Source organism: Hyla sarda, chromosome 4, assembly GCF_029499605.1.
Source record: "Hyla sarda isolate aHylSar1 chromosome 4, aHylSar1.hap1, whole genome shotgun sequence".
NCBI classification, from domain to species: domain Eukaryota; kingdom Metazoa; phylum Chordata; class Amphibia; order Anura; family Hylidae; genus Hyla; species Hyla sarda.
The window spans coordinates 49786293-49802125 of NC_079192.1; the positions used below are offsets into that span (position 1 = coordinate 49786293).

Here is a 15833-nt window from a genome sequence, read left to right on the forward strand (position 1 = left end):
CTGAATGCTCAGGGTCACTCCATCGATGAAGACCATGCAAATGACAGTCTGCATGAACAGGTACACCTCCAGGTGCTGGATAAAAGGAGAAGACAGCCAGATAGGTGATCACCGTGCCCCACTGAAGCATGTGGGAGGAAAGGGAGGCCTAGGAGCCATAGAAGTATCCCCGCCACTTTGGGAGATCAGGGGTCTAGGGTCCATAGGACACGCTGGGACACATCTTCATGAACCACGCACAGCAGAGGGGTACTGGAACTCCAGCCTCAGAAACATCAGCTATGTGATGAGTGACAGGCGGCTCAGGAGACCACGCAGACCACTGTCTGGCTTACTGGTATGGGTGCATAGTAGACAACAGGTCACTCCCTCTGACAACGGGCATCAGCAGTGGGGTACCGGAGTGCCAGCCGCGGATGCAGCAGCTGAGAGATGTGCGACAGGTGAAACTACTGTCCGGCATATCGACATCAGGACCAATCCATGCCCACGCAGAGACAATTCCACAGAGACCTCGCACTAGACAGGAGGATCCGGAGAACTAGCTGCAGATGCGGCAGCCTGTGGAGGAGGGAATCATATTGTATGACACGCCATACCACCACCATGATGGGTGACAGGCGGACCCGACAAAGTGTCCTTAGCGTCCGCCTCTTGCAAGGACACCCAACCAGTGTCTTGCCTCGGTAGGGAGGGACTGGAATTCGGCCATGGGCACGACTGGCATGACACTCAATATATCCCCGACAGTTTCCAAGGGATCGAGAAATCCCGGGCAATAACCCGCCATGTCTGTGCGCACACTTTCCTGACAGTGTGAGAACCCTGCAGAAAATAGATACGCCAGAGGCATACCACAACTGACAATGTAAATAGTCTAATGCAGGCCACCATACAGGATGACTGAAGGAATAAAGCTGCCCCCGATTTTGTCCCTAGAAAAGGGACCCTGCAGATATTAAACTGATAAAAACAGATGTGACACACCAAGGCTGTAATAGCGCTTGGTTGACACAAGGGGCAAGAAGCAATGAAAAATCCAATACAATAGATGGCCACAAGAGTGACCAACCACCACCAAATGGTCCATTGGTGAATTTTTATTTTTTATTATTATTATTATTTTTTTTTTTAAAGCTATGACAGAGCGCGCAGCCCTCCGAGAAGGGAGAGAGCGGTGGGAGAACACACCGCCCCTGGAGCTGGTCACATACTAGCGGGAGCACGGGGTCTAGGGAACTGGCTGGAAGACGTGGCCGGTTCCTCAACCCTGGGGAAGTGTTCAGCCACATGGGACCAGAGCAGAGCAGAGCACTGAGGAGCGGTCAGCCACGTGGGACCGGAGACCCACTGCCTGCAGCTGAAGGTCTCTGTCAGCCTAGAAAGAATGTGGCCAGGACACTGTGCCTGGCCGCAAAATGAAAGGAGTAAGCATGGGACTGGAGACCCGCTGCCTGCAGCTGTAAGTCTTCGGTCAGCATGTAAGAACATGGCCAGGACATTGCGCCTGGCCGCAGCAGATAGGAGTAAGCGGGTTCGTGTGCCCGCACTGAGAACACGATCACCCGCGTGGGACCGGAGACCCACTGCCTGCAGCTGTCGGTCTCGGGTCAGCCTAGTAAAGAACTCGGCCAGGACACTGCGCCTGGCTGCACAAAAAGGTAGTAAGCGGGCAGATAACGCCCCCACTGGGGAATCGTGCCTGGCCGCAATACATGTGGGGTAGAAATGTGTGGTCCGAAGAAGGGTGAGGGAAGGTTCACCGGACTGTCGCCTCCACAATGGCACCAGAGGCCATGAGGGGTCCACCCCAGCACAGCCACATGTAATGGCGGCTGAGGAGCTAGGAGACAGAGAGCTTATGGCCATGCTGCATCATACCAGGGTAACATAGCAGGGTGAGCAGGGGCAAGTGGGGGACCCCGCGTACTCTAGCATGGTGGAGCGGAAGTTGTAAGCTCCCGCTCCTCCATTCACTAAACTTCCTCAGACGCTGTGAGTAAACAGCGTGCGTGTCGCGAGGACACTATCCAAGGCAGCCTGGTGCGATGACCCCACATAATCACGCTGGCACCTGGAGATCCCGTTCCTGCGGTTTGCATACTGTAAGTAAGACTAGTATGCTCAGAGGGCACTGTATCGTACAAGAGGGGAACAAAAAAAAAAAAAAAAAAAACTTTGGGGGGGCAGAGAAAAGGGAATATTTAATGTGAGAGGCAAAGCACAGGGGGGGGGGCATTATATGTGAAGAGCACATGACAGGTGGGGCCCCCTGTGCTGTGCTCCTCACATATAATGCCCCTCACATATAATACCCCTTGTATGTAAGGGGCGCATGACGAGGGCATATATGTGAGGGGGTGCATGCGGCCCAGCCTCACCCTCCAGTGGCTGCCAGATAATTTGAGTTTGAGACCCCGTTCATTCAAATAGAGAAATAAAAGACCTGTCACTGCTCATCTTTCAGGAAACATGCTGAAGTTTTCTCCTCCTCACCCCTACACATAATTTGTTGGTGCTCCCCCAATGATAGAGAAGATAAAACCTCCCAGGACAGGACAGAGAGACACACAGAGAACTTCAGATCACAGCACAAAAAAGGAGCCCTCATTGAGCCTTTTTTACAGAAGTGCGACAAAATCAAACCTATATAAGTAGCGTATCATTTTTAAAATCGTATGGACCTACAGAATAAAGGTGTCATTTTTACCGAAAAATGCACTGCGTAGAAACAGAAGCCCCCAAAAGTTTCAAAATGGCATTTTTCTTCAATTTTGTCACACTGATTTTTTGTGTTTCGCTGTAGATCTTTGGGTAAAATTACGTGCGTCATTACAAAGTAGAATTGGTGGCACAAAAAAATTTAAATAGATTATATTATAATAAAATAAAATTATAATATAATCCATCTATCTATCTATCTATATATATCTATTATATAAATAGCCCTCATATGGGTCTGTAGGTGCAAAAATGAAAACGTTATGATTTTTAAAAGGTGAGGAGGAAAAAACGAAAAAGTTAACTCCCTCTAGATCAACTTGTGTTTGCAAATGTATTAAATGCAGAAGAAGGGATTTTGACCTACACCTGATTCTTACCTCATCCTCTCCTGCTCTCGTCGCATTCTCTCTGCTTGCTCTGCCTGCAGTTTCAGTGCCTTTTCCCGCTCTTCCTTCTCTCGAGCTGCACGTCTAAAAAGCTCAAAGCTATCGCTGGATGACTTCCCAGCTGATGTTGGTGTGACTTGAGTCTTCTGCACTAGACTGGCCCAGGAGCCCATATTTTTAATTTTTAGATCCTACAGAGAAAAGGTGACATACAGGACACTTTATGGTACGCACAAGATAAACATTATAGATGATAAAGACTACTCATGTCCAGTAATGTACATAATAGCGTAAAATGCTTCTGGCCACTGTGGTCCAAGAGAAAGTCAAAAAATACTTGTAGTTGGGAGGCATAAAAAAAAAAAAAAAAAAAAAATCCAATAAATTTACGACAATTCTCTGTGCTTTATATACTTTTCCTGATCCCCCTGAAAGATCACCTAACATGGAAGTAATAGCTCTTTTGAGACAAACTGTACAATAAGTTCAAGCTCATCCCAGCAATGTGTAGTTTAAGCATAGCTGTTTCAGGTGACTTTTCAGGATAAGATGTCCTTTGTGTGTACATGAGGAGCCACACTATTTATGCCAATTAAATATTTCACTTACAGGTGAAACTCGAAAAATTAGAATATTGTGAAAAAAGGAGATTTTTTACACTTACCGTAAAATCTCTTTCTTGGAAGATCCATTGGGGGACACAGGAACCGTGGGTATATCTTGCTGCCACTAGGAGGCTGGCACTAGGCATAACAAAAAAGAAGTCGGCTCCTCCCAGAAGGATATACCCCACCTACTGACCTAGAGACACTCAGTTTAAGTCCCAAAGCAATAGGAGGAACCGAAAAATACAGAGTCCGGAGGGAGCCCAGTCAAAAACCAAATTAACCAACAGACTGACAGGCGACTGACCCTCAAGTAACAAACTAAAACCAACTAGGTGGGAGCCGTGTCCCCCAATGAATCTTCCAAGAAAGATTTTACGGTAAGTGTAAAAAATCTCCTTTTCTCATTCAGCTCCATTGGGGGTCACAGGAACCGTGGGACATACCAAAGCAGTCCACGGGGTGGGGAAAAACCCATCATCCCGGAATCAAGCGGACGGCAAAGCCACCGCTGCCTACAAAACCTTATGCCCCAAACTGACGTCGGCGGATGCAGAAGTGTGCACTTTGTAGAATTTGGTGAACGTGTGCACCGAAGTGGCTGCCTTACACACCTGTAGAGCAGAAGCCCGGACTGGACTGCAAAGCGCTCAGGACCAAATTCAAGTCCCAAGGGGGAGTAGGAGACCTGTAGGGCGGAATCTCATGAGCTACCCCCTGAGGGAAGGTGTGAACCGAAGAGTTAGCTAAAGGCCGCTGAAAAAGACACTTGACCCTTGAGGGAACTAAGTGCTAAACGCGTCTCAAGGCCCTACTGTAAAAACGCCAGGAGATTCGGTAGGGAAAAACAAACTGGAGAAAGAGAGCGGGCCTCACACCACCGAAAATAGGCCCGCCAAGTCCTGTGATAAATCCTAGCCGAGGATTGCGTACGTCCCCCGAGCATTGTGCGAATAACCCAGGAGGAAAAACCACAGGCCCTCAAGATCACGGTTTCAACAGGCACGCCGTCAAACGTAGCGGCAGCGAATTGGGGTGGCAAAGTGGGCCCTGAGAAAAAAGAGCCGAAAGGGAACTTCCGCCATGAGCAGAACCACGTCGGCGTACCAAGAGCGGCGGGGCCAATCCGGAGCCACCAGAACGGCCGATACGCCTTCTGCCTTGAGTTTTCTCAGCACTCGGGGCAGAAGGGGAAGTGGCGGGAACAGATAAGGGAGAGTGAACCGAGACCAGGGAATGACGAGAGCGTCCGCGGTCAGTGCCAGAGGATCCCAGGACTTTGCCACGAAGGCTGGAACCTTTCGGTTCAGGCGGGACGCAAAGAGGTCCACGTCCGTAATCCCCCAGCAACGGCAAATGGACTCGAACACCTCTGGGTCAAGACACCACTCCCCGGGGTCGGGAGAAGAGAGACTTAGAAAGTCTGCCTCCCAGTTTTCCACTACCGGGATGTGGATCGCTGATATGGAGGGAACCAGGCGCTCCCCCCACATCGAGATCTTGGGACACCTCGGCCATGGCAGCGCAGCTGCGAGTGCCCCCTTGACTGTTGACATACGCCACGGCCGTGGCGTTGTCCGTCTGAATGCAGACCGGGCGGCCCCGGAGAAGAGACTCCCAGTGCTGGAGACAAAGGAAGATAGCCTGAATCTCTAAGACGTTGATAGGAAGCCGGGTCTCCTGAGGGGGACCAACGGCCCTGGGATTGTCCGGTCTAGAAGAATGCACCCCCAACCAAGGAGAATCGCGTCTGTCGTCAGGACCAGCCAGTTCAACGGAAGGAACGAGTGACCGCTTAGGAGGAGAGGAGGAGAGCGGAGCCACCAAAGAAGCGACTGGCGAGCCGAGCAGGGCAGACTGACCCGACGATCCAAGGACAGGGGAGATCCGTTCCAGAGAGACAGAATAGACCATTGAAGTGGGCGGCAACGAAATTGTGCGAACGGAACCGCCGCTATGGCTGCCACCATTCTGCCCAGTACCGTCATGCAGAAGCGAATGGACACCCGACAGAAGAGCACTCCGCTTGTCCGGAGGGAGAAAATCCCGGGCTCTCCCGGTGTCGAACCGAAGGCCCAGAAAAATCTGGGACTGGGAGGGAGAAAGATTGGATTTCTCCACGTTGATCAGCCACCCGAACCTGGTCAGTCTGCAGGGTGACGTGAAGACTCCTCGTTCTGGACCAGGGACGGAGCCTTGATTAGCAAGTCGTCCAGATAAGGGAGGACAGACACCCCACTGGAGCAGAGAATGGCAATGACAGCTGCCAGGACCTTGGTAAAGACCCTGGGGGCTGTGACCAAGCCGAAGGGCAGAGCCACAAACTGGAAGTGACCCTCTGGAATGGCAAACCCGCAGAAAACGCTGACGTGGTGGAAAAATCGGGTTGTGGAGATACGCATCGCGAATGTCCACGGAAGACAGGAATTTGCCCTGATCCATGAATGCAACAATTGAGCGCAAGGACTCCATCCGGAAGTGGCAAAGTCGAAGGTGCCGATTGAGGAGCTTCAGGTCCAAAATCGGACGGACCGATCCCCATTTCTTGGGGACATCGAATAGGTTTGAATAGAAACCGCGGAAACATTTGAGGAGGAACAAGCGCAATGACGCCTTGTTCCAGGAGAGTGCGAATGGTAGAGCGAAAACCTGCAGCCAGGACGGGTGAACGGAGGAGGCAGAGACCGAAAAAAAAAAAAAAAAAAACGATTGGGGGAAGAGAACCAAACTCTTCGGTAACCGTTGGAGACGACGTCGCAAACCCAAGAAGCCTGGACCTGAGTCAACCAGACGTCCCCTTCAGGCTGAGGGAGGCTTGCGAGTTCCCGACTTTGCGGGAAAACGGCCATCCTGCTTCCAGGAGGGATGAGGTTTGAAGGACGGGGCCTGCTTAGCTTGCGAGGAACTGGACTTGTCCTGGCGCCCGGAACCCACGGAGCGAAAGGACCGCTGTCTTGCGGGATCCCCGTGTGCAACCGAGCGGCACGCCTTATTCTGGGGAAGCAAGAAACAATATCAGCCAGGTCATCAGGAGGGGCCCCCGGACAGCACCCCTTGGCGGAGCTGAGAAGCCCAAACCGATAAGGCCTTTGAAACCCAGGTCGATGCAAAGGACGGAACTAGGGAGGACTCAACTGCCTCGAAGGCGTACTTCGCCAGGTTTTCAACCCGTTTGTGCGCGGGGTCTTTGAAGGAAGCGGCATCCGCCAGCAGCAGGGTGGTGGATTTTGATAAACGGGAGACTGGGGTGGGTCCACCAATGGCGGAACGGTCCTTTTAGAGATAAGATTCTGAGAAAACCGATACAGAGTCTTCAACCGTTTAGTGCCTTTGAAGCGCTTCTCCGGAAACTTCCAGGCAGTCTCCAGGAGATCAAACTCTTTGTGAGGATTGAAGACCTTGGGAGAGCGATGAGTACGTGTAAAGGAAACTTCAGGAGCAGGGTTCGAAGTTACAGGGTCCTGTAGATGGAAGGTGTCCTTGACAGCTGACACCAAACTGTCCAAGTCTGACATGGATGACAGCTCTTCAGAATCCGATTGCGGAGCCGAGTCCGAGTCCACCAGTTCCCCTGGAGACCGGGAACTGGCAGTGGAAGCTCCGGATCTAGGTGACACGGATCTGGTAAGGCGGGCCTGGGATCAGGAACAGCCCCTAGGAGAGCAACCAAGGATGCTGCCTGGAAGGAGGGGACCTGGAGCGCGTGCGGCGGGAAGACCTGTGCTCAGGAGAGGAGTCAGAATAAATGACCCTGGGACGTCTGTGAGAGCGCCGACGGTCCGAAGACACACCGCTCGTCTCCCTAGGGGAACGCAAGGAGGACCGCTTTAAGGCTGTAGCCACCTCCCTGGAAACCTGCGCCAGATCAGAAATCGTTTGGGAGGGGCAGGGTCAGGGGCTACGCACTCAGGGGAGCTATCCTGGGTGGGGGGATTAGGGCGGGAGGAAGAGCAGGCAGAACAAGTGGGTTCAGCCAAACCCCCCGGCATTTTAACTTTACACCCAGTGCAAGCATAGTAGGTGACCGAAGCTGAGACCGCCTGCCTGTGAGGTTCAAAGCTGGGGGAGGACATTGCAAAATAGAGAGAGAAGTCAGCTACCAAGAGACAGAACAAAAGGAACAAGCTCACCCAGGTTCCTGTGTCTTGAAGTCAATGAATCTTGCCAGGAGCGCAGGACAGCTTGCAGTATCAGGAAGCATGAGGTCAGGCTGCAGCAGCAGATATGGAGCAGCTGAAGACAGGAGGGAGACTCACAGGAGCAGAGTGCAGCAGCAGCTTGTGAGAGAGCAGTGCAGGACTCCGGAGCTGAGGCGTGTCACGTGATCCCCGACATAGGGAGGAGACTAATTATCCCCGCAGCGCAGGCTAGCCCAGGAGAGGCTGAAAATGTGTCCCTGGGCGCGCGCTAGCACAGGAGAGGCTGTAACATGCCCCCCGATGCGCGTGCTGTACGGGGATTGGATGTGCATCTAGCGCGAAGAAAAGTGGACAGAGCTACATGCGGCCAGTAACAGGCCAAAGCTGCGGCCTAAATTTTCGGGCGGGCCGGGTCCGGAACGCCCGCGAACACCCAGAGGTAAGGAAAGGTCGGCAGCAGTCCCCAGAGCAGTGAAGACAGCTGTTGGAGAACTAAAACATGCTGCGGCCGCGGATGAATAGAATGCCCCTCCTCGGAACGGGCCAGCTGCTGCAACAACCGCAGGGCCCCTAAAAAGTGCCCCCTCCACACTATCTACAATAAAGAAACTAAGCCCATTCCCATGATTAACGCCCAAGAGGCGCCATCAGAGAAGAGAGAGAGAGTGGGGTAAAGGTTGGGGATGGGAGGGGGGACCAGACCTGTGCCTGCCTCCTAGGACACTAAGCTAAAACTGAGTGTCTCTAGGTCAGTAGGTGGGGTATATCCTTCTGGAAGGAGCAGACTTTTTTGTTATGCCTAGTGTCCGCAAGATATACCCACAGTTCCTGTGTCCCCCCCAATGGAGCTATATTTCAGTATAGCAACTCGTCTGCGGAAGGAAGCATGAAGTGCTCCAAAATCTCCTGGTAGACTGATGCGTTGACCCGGGACTGAATGAAGCACAGTGGTCCAACACCAGCAGATGACATGGCTCCCCAAATCATATATTGGGGATTTGGGGTTTTCATGAGCTTTCAGCCATAATCACCACAATTATGACAAATCACTGCTTAAACTATCTTGCTTTGCATGTAATGAGTCTCTCCCATATAGCTTCACCTTTTAAGTTGCATTACTGAAAGAAATGAACTTTTGTACAATATTCTAATTTTTTTGAGTTTCCCCTGTACATAAGGCATTTTCTTTAGCAGATTTATGCTCTACAGACTCCATCCCAGAGCTGGTGGGCAAAGCAAACAGTGGGGTCTGCCGTACACTGCATGCGCGAACATACAGATCGTGCACTTCCATGTCTCTATACACTGTACACACAAAAGAGATCCTGCACTTGTGTCTCTGTTCGCAGCCTAAACTGCATCAGCCACAGCATTGAAGGCATGATACAGCAGCACTGAGCAGTGTAAACTAAAAAAAAAAAAAAAAAAAAAAAAAAAGTTCGGGGGTAAAATTTCTTCCTCACAGAATTGTCTCTACAGAATGTGTATGGTTTTTGGCACTGGACCTCTCATCTCTCTGCTAGACTTTTATTTTTTGTAGTTTGATCCCTGAGTGAGCTGCAGGATAATCACTGAACTGATTTTCTTCAGAGTGGAAGAGTCTTGTAGGACAGAGGAGCTTGATAACAGGAGAAAGGCATTTTCGTCTAATAAAATAACAAAGTTTTTTTATATTTGCTTGTATTATTGATCTATGCAAAGTTTGCTGAAATAACAGCTCCTATTTAACTTTAGGCTAGGGTTACATGGCAACTGTAGTTGCATGAACAATAATTTTGCGATTTGCCCGTGTTCCGTTGCCCAACCATGCTGTAGAATATAATGAAAAATTGTAGAGAAGTCCTATGAAGGTCACTTTCAGAAGCAACTTGCATTGACGTCTACCAAAGGCATATGCAACTTGCCACCAGGAAACAGAGTACAGACCAAAAGTTTGGAAACACCTTCTCATTCAGAGTTTTCTTTATTTTCTTTATGATAATTGTAGATTCACAATGAAGGCATCAAAGCTATGAATTAACACATGTGGAATTATATACATAAAGTGTGAAACAACTGAAAATATGTCATATTCTAGATTCTAGCCACCTTTTGCTTTGATTACTGCTTTGCACAAGAGGTAGTCACCTGAAATGGTCTTCCAACAGTCTTGAAGGAGTTCCCAGAGATGCTTAGCACTTGTTGGCCCTTTTTGCCTTCACTCTGCGGTCCAGCTCACCCCAAACCATCTCGATTGGGTTCAGGTCCGGTGACTGTGGAGGCCAGGTCATCTGGCGCAGCACCCCATCACTCTCCTTCTTGGTCAAATAGCCCTTACACAGCCTGGAGGTGTGTTTGGGGTCATTGTCCTGTTGAAAAATAAATGATGGTCCAACTAAACGCAAACCGGATGGAATAGCATGCCGCTGCAAGATGCTGTGGTAGCCATGCTGGTTGAGTATGCCTTAAATTTTGAATACATCCCCAACAGTGTCACCAGCAAAGCACCCCCATACCAGCACACCTGTGAAGTGAAAACCATTTCAGGTGACTACCTGTTGAAGCTTAACAAGAGAATGCCAAGAGTGTGCAAAGCAGTAATCAAAGCAAAAGGTGGCTAATATGAAGAACCTAGAATATGACATATGTTTCACACTTTTTTGTTATGTATATAATTCCACATGTGTTAATTCATAGTTTTGTGCAGCACTAGCCTTATTGTGTAATAGTCAATATTGCAGTCAATAGTTGAATCATTTTATTTAAAATTTTTAAAACTAATCATGACTTGGCGATGTGGCAAAATCGGGTCATTTATTTAGATACATCACCCTGACTAGATGTTATGATATAGGAAATTATCACACTCTTACCTCTAATTCCCCCTGTCAGTCTTGACTTCACTCTCATGTCCTTTGTTGTCTGTCTAAGTATGGGGCTGTCAGCTCCCTTTACTCTTTTCATAAAATGACTTTATGGTTCTCCTAATGCACTAAGTGCAGTCTCCCGTTTGTTGTTAACCAGATGTAATAAGAACACAACTAGAGACATTTGTTTTCTTCCAAACAGATTTATTGTTTGTAGGATTACTGTTCCAATTAACATTTATTGCTAATGTTATGTTTGTTGCCAAGATGGAAGCAACATGTGCCTTTAAAAATAATTTGTGCCTTATTACTATTTGAAAAAATAAAAATAAAAGTGATTACCTTTTTGGGGGCCACTGGTGTCTTGGGCTCTGGCTTTAGCTTCTCTTTCTCAGGTACCACTTGAGGGGTGATCTGATCTGGAGGTCGCACAGGGCGGCTTCCGTCGATTGATTTCATCTCTGGCCCTGAGGATTTAGGCAAACCATGTTTTTAGGAGATCTGACGAGCTTACATTACCCAAACCCGCATTCCAATGTAAAAATTACAGTAACTTTCCTGTCTCTTCATTCCCTCTTGTACATCTCAAGTTCAAGTTAATGGGAGTCTTTAGTTTGGGTAAATTTATTTTTAAACTTTAAAATATTACATATTATGTCACCGAGGAGGTCATAAGACTTCTAGGTAGGGATGTCCCGATACAGATACTGGTAGCTGTACTAGGACGATACTGGACATTTGCATGAATACTTGTACTAGTGCAAATGTCCCCGATACCTAATCAGATACCTGCCGAGTATCACCAGCAGGTATCACGGAGGTGGCTTACCTGATCTCTCCGCTGCCGAGCTATGCAGTGCGTTCAGCATCATTGCAGTGTGTGTTAGTAGCATCATACTGCCACTCCGAGCAGGCACATATAAAAGGCCCCACGTAGCGGTCCATCACTGGCAGATTCGCAGCGTAAAATACGCTGTGGATCTGCTCGTGTCAACATACCCTTAAGGGGGAAAAAAAAACTGTCACATGACATTGTGCGAATATTGGCATTGGCGAGTACTTAAGAAAACGTATCTGTCCTCGTACTCAGTCTTAAAAAATGGCATTGGGACATCCCTACTTATAGGGAGATTGAACGTTTAAAATCTTATTTTAATTTTGCTGTTTTACATGATTGGATTAGAAGCCCCATTTTAAAGGAAAAACTAAAGCCCTGTCATTACAGTCACTGGTGGAGCTGATCTGAGGCATCCCATTGCCTGCAGGCACCAAGTAATCATCTGACATTGCCACTGCCTCTGTTTACTATACAGCACTCATTGGGAGCTCTCCCCTCTGGTTGCCAGGACCTGACCTGTTACTGTAAGACTAATGAAGCTTTAAAGTGGCAGAATACATATATTGGGTGTGGTCCTAAAGTGATTAGCAAGTGGCAATTTAAATATGCAACTCACGTGGCTGTTCAAGGCTAGAAACTTTGAGGGACTCTGGAAGTTTGTGAGATTCACTTCTTAAGCCAGGGGAAAAGCCTCCAGGCCTTATAGAGGGTGAATGACGCTTTTGTTCTTTTACTACAAGCGGCTGAGGCTGCAACACTGATGATCCTCTCATTTCCTGGAGGAGAGAACATATGGATTAGGAACAGGTTGAAGAAAATAAACCTTCAGAAAATAAAAGTCTGCTGAAAATAAGATGCAAACAAAAAATAAACAGAAATGCTGAGGGTTTACCTGCTTCTTAGGCTGCACAGCTTGTGGTGAAGGTGGATGTGCCATGCTTGCAAATGGAGCCACCTGAGGTGAATGGAGCAGAAGAGGTGATGGAGCCTCTCTCATGTGACCTAGACACAGATGAGAATAGGTAAACCACATCAAGAAAAAATAAATAAAAATAATGTAATATATATATGCGCGCTGTTTTCTCTTAACTGTCACCTTCTTGTTCAGGTCAACCACACTAGTATACCTAAGTTCTCCTCACCTACAGGGTACGGCTCTGGTTTCTGTTGCTGCGGTGATGGATGATGATGCTGGATCACTTGCTGTTGCTTGGCCTGCTGGTGTTGCACAAGCTGTGGGTGTGGAGGAGCCAAAGGGCTTTGCAGAGTTGGGTGTTGTTGTGAGGGAGGTGGCACCTGTCCCGGTGGTGGTTGTGAAGCTGCAGGTGGGGTCTGTAACTGGTGCACATGGGATGAAGGAGGAGGTGGTTGGGGGGCAGTGCTTACAACAGATGAGGAAGGAGAAGGGTAAGGCAGGTTCTGCATGTGACGCACTGACTGGGGCTGAGAAGTCAATGGGGCTTGACTCTGCACTTTAACAGAAGTGAGGAGTGGCTGGAGGGGGGATCGAGCGGGAGGTTGCTGTGACTTCTGTAGTTGCTGCAGGTAAAGGGCCATCTGTGCAGGGCCAAGCTGAACAGGGGAAGGAGGGAGGCCACTGTTAGGAGATGGTGGACCATCATCTTCTAAAAGGACATGAGGGGGCTGTGGGTGGTGATGGTGGGAAAGGGAGGCTGGTTGGTGATGTGTTTGAGGTGGAGGTGGTGAAGCTGAAGGTGGTCGGACAGGTTTTGGGGGGAGAGCAGCTGCACGATTCGAGGGGCGAGAGGGTTGCTGGGGAAGGGCATTGTGCAGAGCTGTAAAATAGAAATATGATGAAAGTTGCAGTACATGTTATTACACTTGACTTAAAGAGTTTAACATTAAGTTGGTGGTAATTATAGCTTAGAAATTGTAACTGGGCAATGTAAACACATCTTACCTGGAGGACTAACAAGGGCATGTTGGTTGAGATGAGGCGGAGAAACACGTTCTGGCTGACCACCTGTTAGATGTGCTGGAAGATCAGGTGTCGGGATGTGTAGCCCTCCCTGCCCATAGTGAGCAGAAACTGCTTCAAAAACACTAGCAGGATGGAGAGGATGGTGTAGAGAAGGATGGGATGAGTCCAAGCTGGGAGGGGGAACATACGAGGGTGGAGGAATTGGAGAAGGTGGTTTTATGGCATTGGAAGGTGGTGCAAGAGATTGTTGAGGAGGATGAGACTGGTGATGATTCTGTAATAAAAACAAAACAAAGGTAGCGCAGAATTTGTAACAGAAATATCACTATGCTATTTCACAGCCTCACTTCCTCTCATCACAGCCTATGGTGACATTCAATAGATTCTACGTTAATCACGTCATAGCATGACAAATTTCTTTTAACAGTGTTGACTACATGCCCTCAAAGCCCACAAGCTAGTTGAGTCTACAGGTGTCTATAGTAATTGTTACCTTTCTGGACTCTCTCCCTGAGTGACTCTTTTTCTTCTGTTTTGGGACCATTTCTGTGAAGAAAAAAATTTGCAAGATTTGCTTCATTAATAAGGAGAGTTTTTCGGATTGCAGGAGGTCTGCAAGCCCCTAACTTCTTGCCAAAAGCATGCGCACACGAGTTTATATGTAATCTAACCTGGGTCAGATTCTTCACTGTCTGAAGTGCTTGACTCACTGGAGCTTTCGGATTCAGAAGAGGAGAAGCCTTTTCCTTTACTGGAACCAGAGGTGGGAGCCTCAATTTTATCTGTGGAAGAAAACAGTTTAGCAAAGAGCAATGGGTCAGGTCTGGAGACCTTTGTCAGGCTGGGTTCACACCACGTTTTTTGCAATACAGTTCCCGTATTAGTTTTCAATTTGGAAACCGTAAGGATTGACTCTCCATTGAAAACCGTATGCCAAAAGATGCATCTGGTTGTGTCCGTTTTGCATCCTGTACGGTTTTGTCCGTTTTCTTCCCGTACCCAAAACTGTAGCCTACCACGGTTTTTGGTCCAGGTGAAAAACCATATTTTCAACATGGGAGTCAATGGGGACCCGTACTGAACCCTATGTACGTACGGTTCCATCTGGTTTGCACCATACGGTTTTTGACTTTGCACATGGGCAGTGCACACCGAAAGTTTTTTTTCTTGGGATTTGAATCAAACAAGTGAAACTTTATTCATAATGGAGTGAAAAGTTAAAAAAACCATGGATGCAACCGGACATTTTTCAAATCTTATACGGGTTAAAATTTGTACACACGTTTTGATACAGTTTATTCCAGTTTTGAGGAAGCAGTTTTTCATCAAAAATCTAATATGGGAACTGTATTGCAAAAACGTGGTGTGAATCCAGCCTAAGGGAATGTAAATCCTCTCCAAAACAAATTTTCTATATACACAACCAACAATGGACCCACATGTTATACGAGTTTTCTGGTAGTCCATAACACCATTCGAAGGCTCTGAATTCAGAGAAGGGATCAAAAGACATATCAGTTAACAACAGTCGGGAAGAAATAAGTTATCAAGACCAAGGAGTAAAAATAAATAAATAAATAAAATAATTAAAAAAAAAAAAAAAAAAAAAAAGGGTATATGCAGCAAGAGACTAAAATTTTACAAGGTGGGCCATAATCCTTTTGTTGAGCCTGTTTAATATTCTGATGTCCGTCTTTTAACCCATTAGGTACCACGGTCAATAGTTATGATAAACTGTTATGGCTGCCATGTTAGTACTCCTATTGTGCTCTTGTAAAATCAAAAGTACACCAGTACATGAGTACTGCAGTGTACAGTATTGGTAATTTATTTTTTCAAAGCTGTGAAACAAAACAATAAATTTGACATTATGGTAATTATACTGACAAGCAACACAGACAAAGTGTCATCTAAAACGAGAAACTGCAAAGAGTAAACAGTATGTAAATCTTGTTTTATAGTCAGATGAGTAACAGGTGTGTGGTGTGGACTCAATAAGGGACAAGGCTAAATCTTTTTATCCTACTTCAGCCAAGGGAAAGGTTTCTGCTGCAGCCACACACAGGATTGTAAACAATTTTTTATATATAAAAACTTTGTTTCTCCATTGGCTCCATTGGGGGACACAGACCGTGGGTGTATGCTGCTGTCTCTAGGAGGTGTGACACTATGGTAATAAAAAAAATAAAAGTCTGCTCCTCCCAGCAGGATATACCCACCTTCAGGCCCTGAGGTAATCAGTTTAAGCTTAGTGTCTGAAGGAGGTTGACATGATCTGGAATTCTCCAGACCAGGTCTTCTGATTTTTTTTTCTTTTCCTAGTTAGGGACGTGTTTGTTTTTTATTATTTTTC

At 47.6% G+C, this 15833-nt stretch overlaps 1 protein-coding gene across 10 annotated transcripts in view; it reads right to left on the reverse strand.

Annotated features, from left to right (window-relative positions):
- BRD4 (bromodomain containing 4) overlaps nt 1–15833 on the reverse strand; it is a 73822-nt gene that overhangs the window by 11362 nt on the left and 46627 nt on the right. For 7 of the 10 annotated variants that reach the window (XM_056570862.1, XM_056570857.1, XM_056570854.1 and 4 more), the window contains exons 12-20: nt 14920–14964; nt 14152–14262; nt 13974–14026; nt 13460–13754; nt 12681–13334; nt 12431–12540; nt 12155–12314; nt 11043–11167; nt 3102–3301 (exon numbers count right to left, since the gene is read on the reverse strand). In XM_056570862.1, the coding sequence (XP_056426837.1) occupies nt 3102–3301; nt 11043–11167; nt 12155–12314; nt 12431–12540; nt 12681–13334; nt 13460–13754; nt 13974–14026; nt 14152–14262; nt 14920–14964 (1753 nt within the window). The remainder of the gene's footprint in view (nt 1–3101; nt 3302–11042; nt 11168–12154; nt 12315–12430; nt 12541–12680; nt 13335–13459; nt 13755–13973; nt 14027–14151; nt 14263–14919; nt 14965–15833) is intronic. The other 3 variants (XM_056570858.1, XM_056570861.1, XM_056570863.1) reach the window with 1 other exon arrangement.